Here is a 14,491-nt window from a genome sequence, read left to right as displayed (position 1 = left end):
AGTGGGAGGGGAGGGGAGAGAGAGAGAGGAGGGAAGCCGGGCGGGCTCCAGCAATCCGAAGGTTCAACGTGAACAGCGCTGGGCGAGCCGAGGAGGTGCGCGGGGGTGCAGCGGGCTGGATGGCTGCGTGTGTGTGTGTGCGTGGAAGAGCAGCAGCCGAGAACCTCGAGGGAAGGAAGGGCCTAAGTTCTCACCCTCCCCACCCTTCTCTCCAGGCCGCCGCCGTCCCCCCCCCACCCCATCCCTCCCCGGGACAACCGAGCTTCACCCTCACCTCCGGTTCCCCCACCAAGGTCGCAGCCCCGGATGGCTTTTCGCGGTAAATAGCTGGCTTCACCCGGAAAAGGGGTGTGTGTGTGTGTGTGTGTGTGGATGGGTGGTGAGGTGGGGAAAAGGGGGGGGGTGAGGAAGAGGAGAGGAGGCGGGGAGAGGGGAGGGAGGGGGTGGGAGAGAGCCCCTCATCGCCCCGCCCACTCCGCTCCTTCCTAGTTGGCGCCAAACAGAATCCACCAATCAGGAAGCGGCTTCTCCCCCCCTCGCTCTCGGAATGACAGGTAGGCTGGGCCAATGAGAGGGGAAGAGGAAGCAGCTCGCGGGCTTTGACGTCGTCGGCCCCCGCTCTCAGAAAATGAAAGGGGTGGAGGTTAGCGGGAAGTGGGGTGGGGGGGGCCGAGGGAGGGCATGGGGCCTGGAGGAGGAGGGTGGGAAGTGCTCTCCGAGGTCAATGAAACTCCCAGCAGCACCTGCTAGGCGCTAGTCGTGGCGGAAGGGCTTCTCCTCCCCGCCCCCTTCCTTTTTCCTAACCCCGTTGCATGCTGGGTATTGTAGTTCTCCCTTCATTCACAGCTCCAGTTTCCTACCCTGGGTTTTAGGCCACGCTGTGCACATTTTTAACCAGCCTGCGGGATTCCTTGAAGGAGCCCTGGAAGCTGGACAAGATCATCTAGGTTTTGTTTTTGCGGTTGGGTTGTATTACCTAGCCCTGGTTTGCCTCCTTACCTCCACCTCCCCAGAGTGACTGAGATTACAAGCTTGACCCCACCATACCCACCCCAGATGGCTGCCTGGGGCTCAGAGATTCTAACAAGAAGAGGAGGATTCGATTGCTCACCATCAGAATTGATGCCATACTATTTCAAATGGTTGCCTGGTTTACATTATTTCAAATGGGGAGTGTGTGTGTGTGTGTGTTGTATCAGTTCTGGAGTTTGAACTTGGCCTAAGTGTTTGTCCCTTGGCTTTTTTAAATTTTCCCTTTTGCCAGTCCTGGGACTTGAACTCGGGGCCTAGGCACTAGCCCTGAGCTTTTGCTCAAGGCTCTACCACTTGAGCCATATCACCACTTCTGGATTTTTCTATGTATGTGGTACAGAGGACTCAAACCCAGGACTTCAGGACTTCATGCATGCTAGGCAAGCACTCTACCACTAAGCCACATTCCCAGCCTCATCCCTTAGCTTTTTTTGCTAAGCATTTTTGAAGATGAATTGGAGTTAAGAGTTTCATGGAATTTCCTGCCCAGGCTGGCTTCAAACCTCAGTCCTCAGATCTCAGCTTTCTGAATAGCTAGAATTACTGGCACCTAACTGGGACTGCCTTACCTGTTTTACTTCATCTAATCTTTACAACTCTCAGGGACAGAAAAGAGTTCCTATGTTATAGGTGACTATTTGTAGAGCCCTGGTTATATAGGGCTGTAAAAATGGTGGCTTTTAAAATTATAAAATGGGGAAAGGTATGGCAATTGAGCTATAAAAAAGTATTAGCTTTTAACTTTTTTTTTTTTTTTTTTGCTTGTCCTGGGGCTTGAACCCAGGGCCTGTGCATGGTCCCTGAGCTTCTTTTCGAGACTAGCACTCTACCAACTTGAACCACAGTGACACATGCATTCACATATATAGTATATGTATCTTCATCAGGCTCACCCTGTCATCTCCTGTAATCTTCCTCCTCTTCCTCCTCCTTCTTCTCTTCTTCCTGCTCCTCCTCCTCCTCCTTTTTTTTTTTTTTTTTTGCCAGTCCTGGGCTTGAGCTCAGGGCCTGAGCACTGTCCTTGGACTTTCTCAAGGCTAGAGCTCTACCACTTGAGCTTTAGCACCACTTCCGGCTTTTTTCTATGTATGTGGTACCGAGGAATCGAACCCGGGTCTTCATGCATGCTAGGCAAGCACTTTAACCACTAGGCCAAACTCCAGGCCCATCCTCCTCCTTCTTTTGGTACCATTATTGAGACTTGAACTCAGGGCATGGGTAATGTTTCTTACCTCCAGGCCAGGGCTCAACCACCTGAACCACAGCCCCATTTCTGGCTTTTTTATGTTAATTGAAGATAAGAGTCTCTGAATCTCTGAGATTTCCCACCTCAGGCCAATTTTGAACCAAGATCCTCAAATCTCAGCCTCTTGAGTAGCTTAGGTGTGGGATGGCTTCCCCTTTCCTTTGAGTTATTTGTTGTTTTTGTCAGCTATGAGTCAGGAACTCTGAGCCTAGGCTCTGTCTCTGAGCTTTTCTACTCAAGGCTAGCTCCGTACAGCTTCACAGCTCCACAGCTCCACTTCTGGATTTTTGTTTGTATGGTGATAAGGAATTGAAACCAGGGCTTTGTGCATGCTAGGCAAGCACTCTACTACTAAGCCACATTATTCCCAACCTCTGAGTACATTGCTTTTTCAATAGTGTCACCTCTTCCTCCACTTTTCCCCACTTTCTCTCAATGTGTTATTTTTTTTTTTTTTTTTTGCCAGTCCTGGGCTTGAGCTCAGGGCCTGAGCCCTGTCCTTGGACTTTCTCAAGGCTAAAGCTCTACCACTTGAGCCTCAGCACCACTTTCGGCTTTTTTTTCTATGTATGTGGTAGTGAGGAATCGAACCCTGGTCTTCATGCATGCTAGGCAAGCACTTTAACCACTAGGCCAAACTCCCGGCCCTCTCAATGCGTTATTATAAATGTGTTTGGGAATTGAACCCAGGGCCTTTGCATTCTAGGCAAGCATCTGCCTGGGATACTACATTCCTTTTAGGTAGCTTTAAGTGCCCAATAGAGATTTAAAACATTTAACTGTTTAGGGCCTGTCTGACATGTTTCTTTTCAGAATTTTATTCTTTGGGTGTGGTAGCTCATGCCTGAAATCCTAGAATATTTTAAGGAGTTAGGCTGGGAAAGGTTCAATGTTAGTGTGGGTTACTTAGCAGCATTCCGTGTCAAAACAAGGAAAACTTTGTTTTCAAATAATAGAACCTTAGCAAATACAAATGAGGGGCTGGGAGTATAGCCTAGCAGTAAAGTGCTTACCTGCCATGCACAAAGCACTGGGTTCGATTCCTCGGTACTACATACACAGGAAAACCCAGAAGTAGTGTTAGTGCTCACGTGGTAGAGCATTAGTCTTGAGAAAGCTTAGGGACAAAGCCCAGGTCCTAGGACAAGGAAGAAAGAAAAGAAAAGAAAAGAAAAAGAAAGAAAGCAGGGAGGGAGGGAAAGAGAAAATACAAATGAGCATAATAGAAAATAAGCTGTAACCTTGCTATCATAAGAGAAACTGCTAACATTTCAAACTAATGGGTATGCGTGTGTGTATGTGTGTGTGTGTGTGTGTGTGTGTGTGCATGATACAGATCTATTATTTGTTTCATGATTCAAAAAACAATAAGATGCCCTCCAGTCTAAACATTCTCTCAGAGACTGTCTCAAGTGAATTAACATATCAGAGCATTTTTATCAGAAAATGCAAGTACTGGAATGAAAACTTAGTGAGTCATTGTTTTCTTATTGTTATTTTTCTACCTCTTCCTCCTCTTCCTCCTCCTCCTCCTCCTCCTCCTTTTCTCCTTCTTCAGCTCACTTTATAACCCGGAGTGGCCTTAAACATGCAATCCTCCTGTTTCAGCCCCAGAGTACTACGATTATACATGCAAACTACCATGTCTGATATATTTTGTTTTGTTTTGTCTTTTTTTTTTTTTTTAACCAGTCCTATGGCTTGAACTCAGGGCCTGGGTCCTGTCCTTGAGCTTTCTCAAGTACCACTTCTGGCCTTTTTCTGTGTATGTGGTGCTGAGGAATCAAACCCAGGGCTTCATGCATGGTAGGTAAACATTCTATCACTATGCCACACTCCTGGCTTGTCTTCTATTTTAAGAATGATTGAGGCCTGGGAAGGTGGCTTAGCAGTAGAGTGCTTGCCTAGCATGCACGAAGCCCTGGGTTCAATTCCTCAATACCACATACACAAAAAAAGCCAGAAGTGGTCCTATGGCTCAAGTGGTAGAGTGCTAACCTTGAGCAAAAAGAAGCTCAGGGATACTGCCCAGGACCTGACAGGCACCAGTGGCTCAAGCCTGTATTCTCAGCTACTCAGGAGGCTGAGATCTGAGAATCATGATTAGAAGCCAGTCTGGGCAGGAAAGTCCTTGAGACTCTTATCTCCCATTATCTACCAAAGTGAAGCTGTGGCTTTAGTGGCAGGGCACTGGCCTTGAGTAGAAAAGCTCAGGAACAGCACCTTAGCCCCTGAGTTTCAAGCCCCAGTGAATAGAATATAACTTTGGTTACAGGAGGACGAATGCATAAGTTATCTGGGGAAAATAGTTAGAAGGGATTATAGAGTCATAGCAGACGATATGATAGTGTTGACTTGAAATGAGGTAGAGAAGGAAGCCTTGGTTTTTACCTTGTGGGTGGTAAAGTCAAAACAGCCAGAGGCCCTGTAGGACTCCTAACTCCTCCTAAGCCATCAAAGTAGCTTAGTTTTTGTTGTTGTTGTTATTACTTATTTAATGTTATCTTCTGCATACTATATTGTTTGAAAAAGGGATTTCCTTTGCTAAAACACTAACTTAAAAACCACAAACAACAACAACAAAAGTTTTTCCCCCCTCTTCCATCAATGGGTGGGGTTTATGTTCTGTAGAGAAATAAACATTTCTCTTTCATTCAGTGATCACCTGCTCATTTTTGCTTCCTTCAACTAGTGATGGCATAATTGGATTTATCCTTCCTGATTATGATCTGCTATCAAGAGCCAAGCAGGGTCAAGGTTCGTACTTATCTTTTTATGCATACTTTTTTTTTTTTTTTTTGGCCAGGCCTAGGGTTTGAACTCAGGCCCTGGGCACTGTCCCTGAGCATTTTTATTTTGCCCAAGGCAAGCACTCTACCACTAAGCCATGTTCCCAGCCCCCTCATGCATAATTTTAAATGTTATTTTTACTTTTTTAAATTTTTTTCCACTCAAGGCTAGCACTCTAACATGTGAACCACAGCTTCACTTCCTGCATTTTTTGGTGAGGGTGGGGAATGGAGTACCACTGGACTTTGCTCCTTCTGTCCTCATATTCCAGCCTCCTGAGTAGCTAGGATGAAAGGCTGGGACCATGGGAACCTGGCTCTTTATTACATATTTTGATTCCTGAAGGCTGATTGTAGAGTCCTGTCTGGAAGTTGTGTAATCAAAAAAGATTCTTTAGAACTGAGAAGGTGGCTAGATGGGTCCAGGCCCTGACTTCATACCCCAGGACTGGCGAAAGAAAGGAAGAAAGGAAGGAAGGAAGGAAGGAAGAAAGAAGTCTCTGAATCACAGCCAGATTTGAGGACCACTGAACTATGTCAAAAGCCATGGAAGTTCAGAGGTCACAGGCATCTAATAATTTGTGTCTATGCTAAGTTGGGCTAATTTGGTAGATAGCATTGTGAATATAAGCTAACTCTTATCTCCCTGCTACATGTCCTCTCTGGGAATGCAGAATTTTCTAGCAGAAGAAGCCCTGCAAATCCTTTCACCAGAGCTACTCTGACTTTTTTTTTTTTTTATTCCAGCCCCAAGGATTACTTTGAACCAGCCCCCAGGGATTCAGGGATTTGCAGTTTCCTTCCTCATCACATAGCATTCCTAAATTCCTTTCTCCAACTAAACTCTCCTTCCAAAACTAAACTCCTTCATCTCATCATCCACAAGCCACTCCAGACTAGCCTGAACTGAAAATATTCTCTTTTTTTCTTTTCTTTCTTTTTTTTTGTTTTGTTCTGCAGCTTGAACTCTGGGCCTGGGAGCTGTTCCTGAGCTCTTCAGTCCAAGGCCACTTGAGCCACAGCACCACTTGAGCCACAGCACCACTTCTATTTTCTCCTTGCTCATGGGAGATAAGAGTCTCTTGTCGGGCCGGGAGTTTGGCCTAGTGGCAGAGTGCTTGCCTAGCATGCATGAAGACCCGGGTTCGATTCCTTGGTACCACATACTTAGAAAAAGCCGGAAGTGGTACTAAGGCTCAAGTGGTAGAGCTCTAGCCTTGAGAAAAGTCCAAGGACAGTGCTCAGGCTCTGAGCTTAAGCCCAGGACTGGCAAAACAAACAAACAAACAAAAAAGTCTCATTGTCTTTTGTTCCCAGGCTGTCTTTGTTTTTTTTGTTTTTTTTTTGTTTTTTTTTGTTTTTGCCAGTCCTGGGCTTGAGCTCAGGGCCTGAGCACTGTCCTTGGACTTTAACCACTAGGCCAAGTTCCTGCCCCCCCCCCAGGCTGTCTTTGAACCACAATCTTCAGATCCCAGCTTCCTTGGTAGCTACAATTATATGAATGAGCTCCCAGCACCCAGCTGCTGCTACTGCTGCTTCTTTGTTTATTTTAATTTTGTCAGTTGTGGGGCTTAAAGTCAGGGGCTGAGCTGTTTTACTCAACTATTGCTCTGCCACTTTGAGCCACAACACCACTTCTGGCTTTTTTCTGTGTATGTGGTACTGAGGAATTGAATCCAGGGCTTTGTGCATGCTAGGTAAGCACTCTGTCTTTTGCAGAATGGGGCAAGCTCAGGGACAGCATCATGGTAACTGGCTTATTCATTTCTGCTGGCCATTTAGTAATATGGAATTATGTTGACCACTTTTTTTTTTTTTTGCCAGTCCTGGGCTTGAGCTCAGGGCCTGAGCACTGTCCTTGGACTTTCTCAAGGTTAGAGCTCTACCACTTGAGCCTCAGCACCACTTCCGGCTTTTTTCTATGTATGTGATACCAAGGAACCGAACCCTGGTCTTCGTGCATGCTAGGCAAGCACTTTAACCACTAGGCCAAACTCCTGGCCTATGTTGACCACTTTTATTTATAGTTTTGCCTCTGTAAGACAAAGGAGGGCCGGGCTCTGGTGGTACTCATGTTAGCACTCTACCACGAAGCCACATTCCCAGTCCCTGTTCTTCCTTTGAAGGTGTGGCTCCATGGTAGGACATCATCTAAGAGCCACAGCACCAATGCAAGGCCTTGAGTTCGAGTCCCAATATTTGCATACATGTGTGCACACACACACACACACACACACACACACGCATGCACACATGTACCCACAGAAACAGAAACATCTTTCCTGAACAACTGGGATTGGGAGAATGTGGAGTGAATGAAGACCAAGCATTTGAATTTTATCCTAAAGGCTGTGCATGCAGAAAAAGCCTCTGAGAAATAATCATTTCTCCTCCCTCTTCCATCTTTCTTCTTCCCTCTCCTCCTCCTTCCTATCTCTTTCTGAACTGATTTCTGCCTTCAGATGGAGAAGGTTGAAGACTTCCACTTTTTTTCCTCCCTACGTCTGAGGAGATGGCCACCAGAGGGCACACTGTAACCAGAATAACATTGTTTTTACTTTTTTTTTTTTTTTGGTTTGTTATGGGGCTTGAACTCTGGGCCTGGGTACTGTCCCTGAGCCCTTCAGCTCAAGTGTACTGCCCTACCCCTTGAGCCACAGCACCACTTCCTGCTTTTTCTGTGTATGTGGTACTGAGGAATGGAACCCGGGCTTTGTGCATGCTAGGCAAGCACTCTATCTTTTGCAGAATGGGGCAAGCTCAGGGACAGCATCATGGTAACTGGGTTATTCATTTCTGCTGGCCATTTAGTTAATATGGAATTATGTTGACCACTTTTATTTATAGTTTTGCCTCTGTAAGACAAAAGAGGGCCGGGCACAGGTGGTACTCATGCCTGTAATCCTAGCTACTTAGGAGACTGAGATCTGAGGATCACAGTTCAAAGCCAGTGTGGGCAAGAAAGGTCTGTGAGAATCTTATTTCCAATGAATCAGTAAAAAGCCAGAAGTGGGGCTGTGGTTCAAGTGGTAGAGTGTTAGCCTGGAATGAAAAAATTCAAGGAGAGTACTCAGGTCCTGAGTTCAAGGCAGGCACCAAAAGATATATATATATATATAATGAACCTCAGGGACAGTGCCCAGACTTCAGGACTAGCAAAAATTGTGTGTGTGTGTGTGTGTGTGTGTGTGTGTGTGTGTGTGTGTGTGTGTGTGTCTCAGAGGTCATTGTAGATTATAGTTGCTTTCCACCTCCTCAATGTATTTAGCAAAGAGGAACCATTATGCTTGGGCAGGGGTAGAGGACAAGAAGCAGAGTGACACACAAGCCAAGCTTTGAGGTGTCATTATTCTGTCCAGCCTGTCTCAATCTTTGGGTCTCAGTAGGTTACCTTACTCCTGGGGTAAAAGCCTCTTGTACAATTTCCCTAGATGAGGTGAACAAATTGCCCACATCAAGCAAGGTGGTATGGGAGTGGGGAGAGAAGCATGTTAGGGTGAGGGTTGAATATACCCCCCCATTTTGATCCCTTTGAGCAATGCCTGCCCCCAAGCAAATTGAGGCTTCAAGCTCCAGGCCTGGAATGTTTGTGAGTAGCATTGGAGAGAAAATCTAAAGGGTTAATCATAATGAGACAGGTCCCTTTTCTAGCACATTCCTGCAAGCCTTTAATGAGTTGTGAATTATGGGGCTGGTGATTTCACCTATTTCCTGAATGAGGAACTATTTTCACAAGAATCTTGCCAGACCACTGTTCTAGCCTGGTTTGGGGGAAGGGGGAAGGAAAAAAGAGGAATTATTTTCCCCAGCCCCCCCACCATCACCCTCAGGCTGTGTTGAGCTGTGACTGAACAGCTGTTCCTTATACATAACAGTCAGAATCACTATGAACTCACACCTACTATGTCCTGACAGAAGCTAGTCAAGGTCTTGGGTGTGTTCAGAACAAACAGTCATGACTCAGATGTGTCCAGATGGCTCATACCTGTCATCCTAGCTACTCAGGAGGCTAGGATCTGAAGATCTCAGTTCAAAGCCAGCCTGAGCTGGAAAGTCCTTGAGACTATCACCAATGAACTACCAGCATGAAAAGCTGGAAATGGCACAAAACCTCAGGGACAATGCCTAGGCCTTGAATTAAAGCCTCAGGTATGGAACACACACACACACACACACACACACACACACACACACACACACACAGTGTCTATTTCCAGCTCACATAATATCCCTTAACTTTTTTTCACACATGGCTGGTGCTTTACAGGGGTTTTTCTTCTTATAACCCCTGTTCATAGAAGCCAGCCAAGGGTCAAATGACGCTGCTAACTTTGTGACCTAGCAGTCCTGAAAGACTTGTCACTCCCCATAAAAACTCAATAGTCTCATGGCCTCAACATGGCCTCGAGGCTCTGAGGCAGACCAAGTTTGCTCCCTGTCAGAACTGCAATCTTTTTATTGTCTGTCATATAGCTTGAACTCTGGGCTGGGATGCTGTCCCTGAACTCTTCAACTCAAGGCTAGCTACAAGGCCACTTCCGGTTTGGAGGTGGTTCATTGGAGATAAGAGTCTTGCAGACTTTTGTGCCCAGCCTGACTTTGAACCTCGATCCTCAGATCTCAGACTCCCCAGTAAACAAGGATTACATGCGTGAGCCACCTGAGTCACTGGTGCTAGGCATGCATGCATTCATTCATTTATTCATTCATTTATTCATTCATTCATTTATTTATTTATGGTGGGGGTCCTGAGGCTTGAACTCAGGACCAGTGTGCTATCCTTCAATTCTTTTGCTCAAGGCTAGCATTCTACCATTTAAGCCATGGAGTCACTTCCGGCTTGCTTTTTTTTTTTTTTTTTTTGGTGGTTCATTGGCGATAAGAGCCTCACAGATTTTTCTGCTTGAGGTTGGCTTTGAACTGTGATCCTTAGTTCTCAGCCTCTTGAGTAGCTAGGTTTTGCCACCCAGATGCCTGGCTTTCCCTTCTTATTCTTTGGCTTTTTTTTCCCCCACTAGGCATCTTTTCTGTTCTTTTCATAATAGGATAGGAAGGAAAAATAAACTCATAGTAAATGAGATACTTCTTTTAGGGTCCTCACTTGTGAATAGTCCCAGATTGGTTGGTTGGTTGATTGTGTTGGTCTCAGAGCTTGGATGCTGTCCCTGAGCTCTTTTGCTCAAGGCTAGTGCTCTACCATTTTGAACCACATCTGGTTCTCGGTTGGTTCATTGGAAATAGAGTCTCACTTACTTTCCTGCCCCAGCTGGGCTTTTAATCATGATTTAATCATGATCCTCAAATCCTGAGTATCTAGGATGACAGGCATGAACCACCAGTGCCAGTGTGTGTGTGTGTGTGTGTGTGTGTGTGTGTGTGTGTGTGTGTGTGTGTGTGTGTGTGTGTGTGTGTGTGTTAGCCTGTCTCTCCTGCAGCATTTTTTTTAGAGAAAGGAAGCCATGTCTCAATTGGTATTCTCTTTGGCCGGTAGCCTCTTAGGGGGTAGTTTATTCTATAGCTCTGCGTTAGACAAATGCCTTCATTAATAACTGTCCCTGAGCTTCTTTTGCTCAAGGCGAGCATTCTACCACTTCTGTGTATGTGGTACTGACGAATCAAACTCATGGCTTCATGCATGCTAGGCAAGCACTGTCTACCACGAAACCACCTTCCCAGCCTCCTGGCTTGTCTTGAAATGAAGAAAGTAAAAAAATAAGCAGAGCCTTAAGGAGCTGGATATACCTAGATGTACCCTGCTCCAGCTGCCAACAAAGGACTGATAGGAACTGGGCACTGATGGCTCATACCTGTCTTCCTAGCTACTCAGGAAGGCTGAGATCTGAGGATTATAGTTCAAAGCCAACCCAGGAAAAAAGTTCCACAACACTCTTATCTCCAATGAACCACCAGAAAACCAAAGTGGTGCTGTGGTTCAAATGGTAGAGGACAAAGCGGCTCAGGGACAGCACCCAGGCCCTGAGTTCAAGCTCTGTGACCTACCCCCACTCACCCCCTCCCAAAAATAGGGACTGATGTGCAAGTTCTGCTTCTTGTTGGGGCAACAGTTGGATGTGAAACAAGCTTGCATAGAAGGCCTCTTCTCCTTCTTCCTCCCAGGGTGAGTTTGTGAATCTGTGGCAGTTGTTCAGGTTTCTATCCTCCATATCCCGTCCAAGCATTCCAGGGTTCACCCCAGCATCCAGCCCCAGTCTTTCTAAATCGGGCATCCTCTTGAGCAATTCTGCTCCCCACAACCTCTTGAGGAGCTAAAGCCACTCCCAGAAAGATGGAACAATCATTTCTTCAAGTCCTTTATGAAGCAACCTCAGGGGCTGAGGCAAAAATCTCAGCCCACAGCTTGGCTGGTGGCCGGGGATAGAGTTGGGACAGGAATGCCTCTGGTGGGACGTTTGCATCAGGCTCCAGCTGGGCATAAAGGAGGTTGCTGTGGGCCGTGGAAGAAGTAGCTCTGAGGACCATGTGTGCACAGAGGGATGGTTGGGTTCTGGGGCCCTGGGCCTGGTTGCTCATCTTGCTTCTGCCTCCAGTGATTATTGCTCAGACTCTCAGCTACAGGGACGCTGTGCTTCAGGCTGTAGATGACTTCAACCAGAGGTCATTGGACACCAATCTCTACCGCCTTCTGGCCCTGGAATCTCAGCCCCAGGGGGTGAGCTGCTAGTGCCAGCTTTGGCCATACTTGACCTCAGTGGGCTTATGCCCAGATCTCTCTCTCTTTCTCTCTCTCCCTCTCTCCCTCTCCTCTTTTTTTTTTTGTCAGTTGTGGGACTTGAACTCTGAGCCTGGGTGCTATCCCTGAGCTCTTCAGCTCTATCACGTCTGGTTTTCTGCTGGTTTATCGAGGTAAGAGTCTGCCCCAGGGGCCAGGAACATGGCCTAGTGGTAGAATGCTTGCCTAGCATGCATGAAGACCCAGGTTTGATTCCTTGGTACCATATACATAGAAAAAGCCGGAAGTGGTGTGGTGGCTCAAGTGGTAGAGCTCTAGCCTTGAGAAAGCCCAAGGACAGTGCTCAGGCCCTGAATTGAGGCCCAGGACTGGCAAAAAAAAAAAAAGAAAGAAAAAAAGAGACTGCCCTAGTTGACTGTGAACCACAATCTTCAGATCTCAGCCTCCTGAATAGCTAAGATGACAGGCTTGAGTCACTGCATTCCGCTGCTTCTCCTCCTTCTCCATCATCATCATCATCATCATCATCTTCTTTTGTCTTCCTCTCTGGGCCTGGGAGCTGTCCCTGAGCTCCTCCTCCTCCTCTTCCTTTTCCTCCTCCTCCTCCACCCTTTTTCTTTTTCGGAGGGCCACTTCCTAGGGACTGGATCCCCTCCTCACAGGACAGCTTTCAGCCATACACACACATAGTGGCAGATTCCAGAGTGGCATGGGTGCAAGGATGTGTGGGGCCTCCAGGGACAATGGTGGGGACATTGCTTTGGGGGAATGACTTCCTTTGTTCTAACACTGTACCCATTATGACTGCAGAAAGGAAGGGTTTTGTCCAGCTTCTCTCTCTCTCTCTTTCTCTCTCTCTCTTTCTTCTCTTTTTTGGTATTTCATGGAAAATAAGAGTCTCACACACTTTCCTGCCCTGGTTGGCTTTGAACCACCAGTCCGCAAATGACTCTTAGCTACTCAGGAAGCTGAGATCTGAGGATCCATGGTTCAAAGCCAACCCAGGCATGAAAATCCATGAGACTCTTATCTCCAAAGAACCACCAGAAAACCGGAAGTGGCACTGTGGCTCAAAGTGGCAGAGAGGTACCCTTGAGTTGAGTTGCTCAGGGACAGCACCCAAGCCCAGAGTTCAAGCCCCATGACTGACAAAAAATACATGAAGTTAGAATAGATCTGCCCTGGGTCTCCTGATTTCTTCCCCTTGATCAGGAGGAGAATCCAGAAAGCCCAAAGCCTGTGCGCTTTACAATGAAGGAGACAGTGTGTTCCAAGGCATCCCAGCATTCCCTGGAGCAGTGTGACTTCAAGCAGAATGGGGTAAGGCTGGAGAGAGCTGTAGGGTGGGGAGGAGGGGAACAAGCTCAGCTTGGGGGAACACTTCCCCACACTGGGGTGTGGTTTGTTGGTTTGACCTTGAGCATCCCCTTTTTAGCTGGTGATGCAGTGTGTGGGGACTGTCACTCTGGACCAGGACAGTGATTTGAACATTGACTGTAATTTGCTGGTGAGCAAGGATGGGGATGCAGGAGGTGGGGAGAGGGGTGGGGCATAAATCATCTTGTGGACCAATCAGATTCTGCCCAATGTAAGGCATTGAATGAGGAGAGGAGAGAGGGGATGAGCAGGAAGGGGAAGAGAGGAAAGGGGAGGGGAGAGATTTTAGAGTGGGAGGGGAGAAGAGGAAGAAGGGAGAGGGGACGGGAGAGGATAGCCCACTCCATCCCTGAGCTCCTCTTCTCTGTCTGAATTCTATCTGCAGTGCTTAGTCTATAAAAACAGTGGTTCTCAGGTTGGGAATGTGGCCTAGTGGTAGAGTGCTTGCCTGACATGAACAAAGCCCTGGGTTCTAGTCCTCAGAACCACCATGTACCCAGAAAAACCAGGAAGTGGTGCTTTGGCTCAAGTGGTAGAGCACTAGCCTTGAGAAGGCTCAAGGACAGTGCCCAGGCCCTAAGTTCAAGCCTCAGGATGGCACAAAGAGAGAGAGAGAGAGAAACTAATGAGGTTTCTTTTTTTTTGTTGTTTTGGTCCTGGGGCTTGATCTGCGGGCCTGGCAGCTGTCCCTGAGTTCTTCAGCTCAAGGCTAGTGCTCCTTTAACTGCGGTCCTCTGATCTCACCTCCTAAATAGCTAGGATTACAGGCATAAGCCACCAGTGCCTGGCTAGGCCTCGGACTTGCGATCTTTTTTTATTTTTTTGCCAGTCCTGGGCTTGAGCACAGGGCCTGAGCACTGTCCTTGGACTTTCTCAAGGCTAGAGCTCTACCACTTGAGCCTCAGCACTATTTCCGGCTTTTTTCTATGTATGTGGTACCAAGGAATCGAACCCTGGTCTTCATGCATGCTAGGCAAGCACGCTACCACTAGGTCAAACCCCTGGCCCCTTGTCATCTTTTTATATGGTTTTAATCACATGTTCCAGCCAGGAGTCGAACTGGGGTCCCAAATCTCCTAGGGTAGCCCAGAAGAGAGAGTCAGGATGGGAAGAGATCTTGGATTGATTCTTAGTCCAACCCCACAAAGAGCCTATTTCTTTTTGGTATACAGCCCCAGCATTCTCACAAAATAGCCTCGCTAGATGAATTTCTCAAAAAAGGTGAGAAGAAGATTGGTGAAAAGCTTGAGAATCTTGGCCAGAAAATTAAGAATTTATTTGAGAAGTTTGTATCCAAGACAGACCTAAGAGGGTCTACCCAGCCTTGCTTCTGGGACTCTGAAAAATAAATGTTGT

At 47.0% G+C, this 14,491-nt stretch overlaps 2 protein-coding genes across 5 annotated transcripts in view; one reads left to right on the top strand and one right to left on the bottom strand.

Annotated features, from left to right (window-relative positions):
- The window catches only part of Cdc25a (cell division cycle 25A), a 15,314-nt gene extending 14,975 nt beyond the window's left edge, over positions 1-339 (bottom strand). The window contains exon 1 of the mRNA XM_090323474.1: positions 275-339. The gene's annotated coding sequence lies outside the window, so the exon portion shown is untranslated. The remainder of the gene's footprint in view (positions 1-274) is intronic.
- The window catches only part of Camp (cathelicidin antimicrobial peptide), a 14,724-nt gene extending 233 nt beyond the window's left edge, over positions 1-14,491 (top strand). Inside the window, exons 2-8 of one of the 4 annotated variants that reach the window (XM_090323478.1) lie at positions 216-319; positions 490-554; positions 4,971-5,035; positions 11,094-11,737; positions 12,971-13,078; positions 13,194-13,265; positions 14,308-14,491. In XM_090323478.1, the coding sequence (XP_090179604.1) occupies positions 11,546-11,737; positions 12,971-13,078; positions 13,194-13,265; positions 14,308-14,484 (549 nt within the window). In that variant the 5' untranslated portion in view covers positions 216-319; positions 490-554; positions 4,971-5,035; positions 11,094-11,545 and the 3' untranslated portion in view covers positions 14,485-14,491. The other 3 variants (XM_090323480.1, XM_090323481.1, XM_090323479.1) reach the window with 3 other exon arrangements.

Source organism: Megascapheus bottae, chromosome 32, assembly GCF_031878675.1.
Source record: "Megascapheus bottae isolate mThoBot1 chromosome 32, mThoBot2.hap1, whole genome shotgun sequence".
NCBI lineage: Eukaryota > Metazoa > Chordata > Mammalia > Rodentia > Geomyidae > Megascapheus > Megascapheus bottae.
Note: the sequence above shows the minus strand (reverse complement) of the source record. Positions and strands in the feature narration are given on the sequence as shown.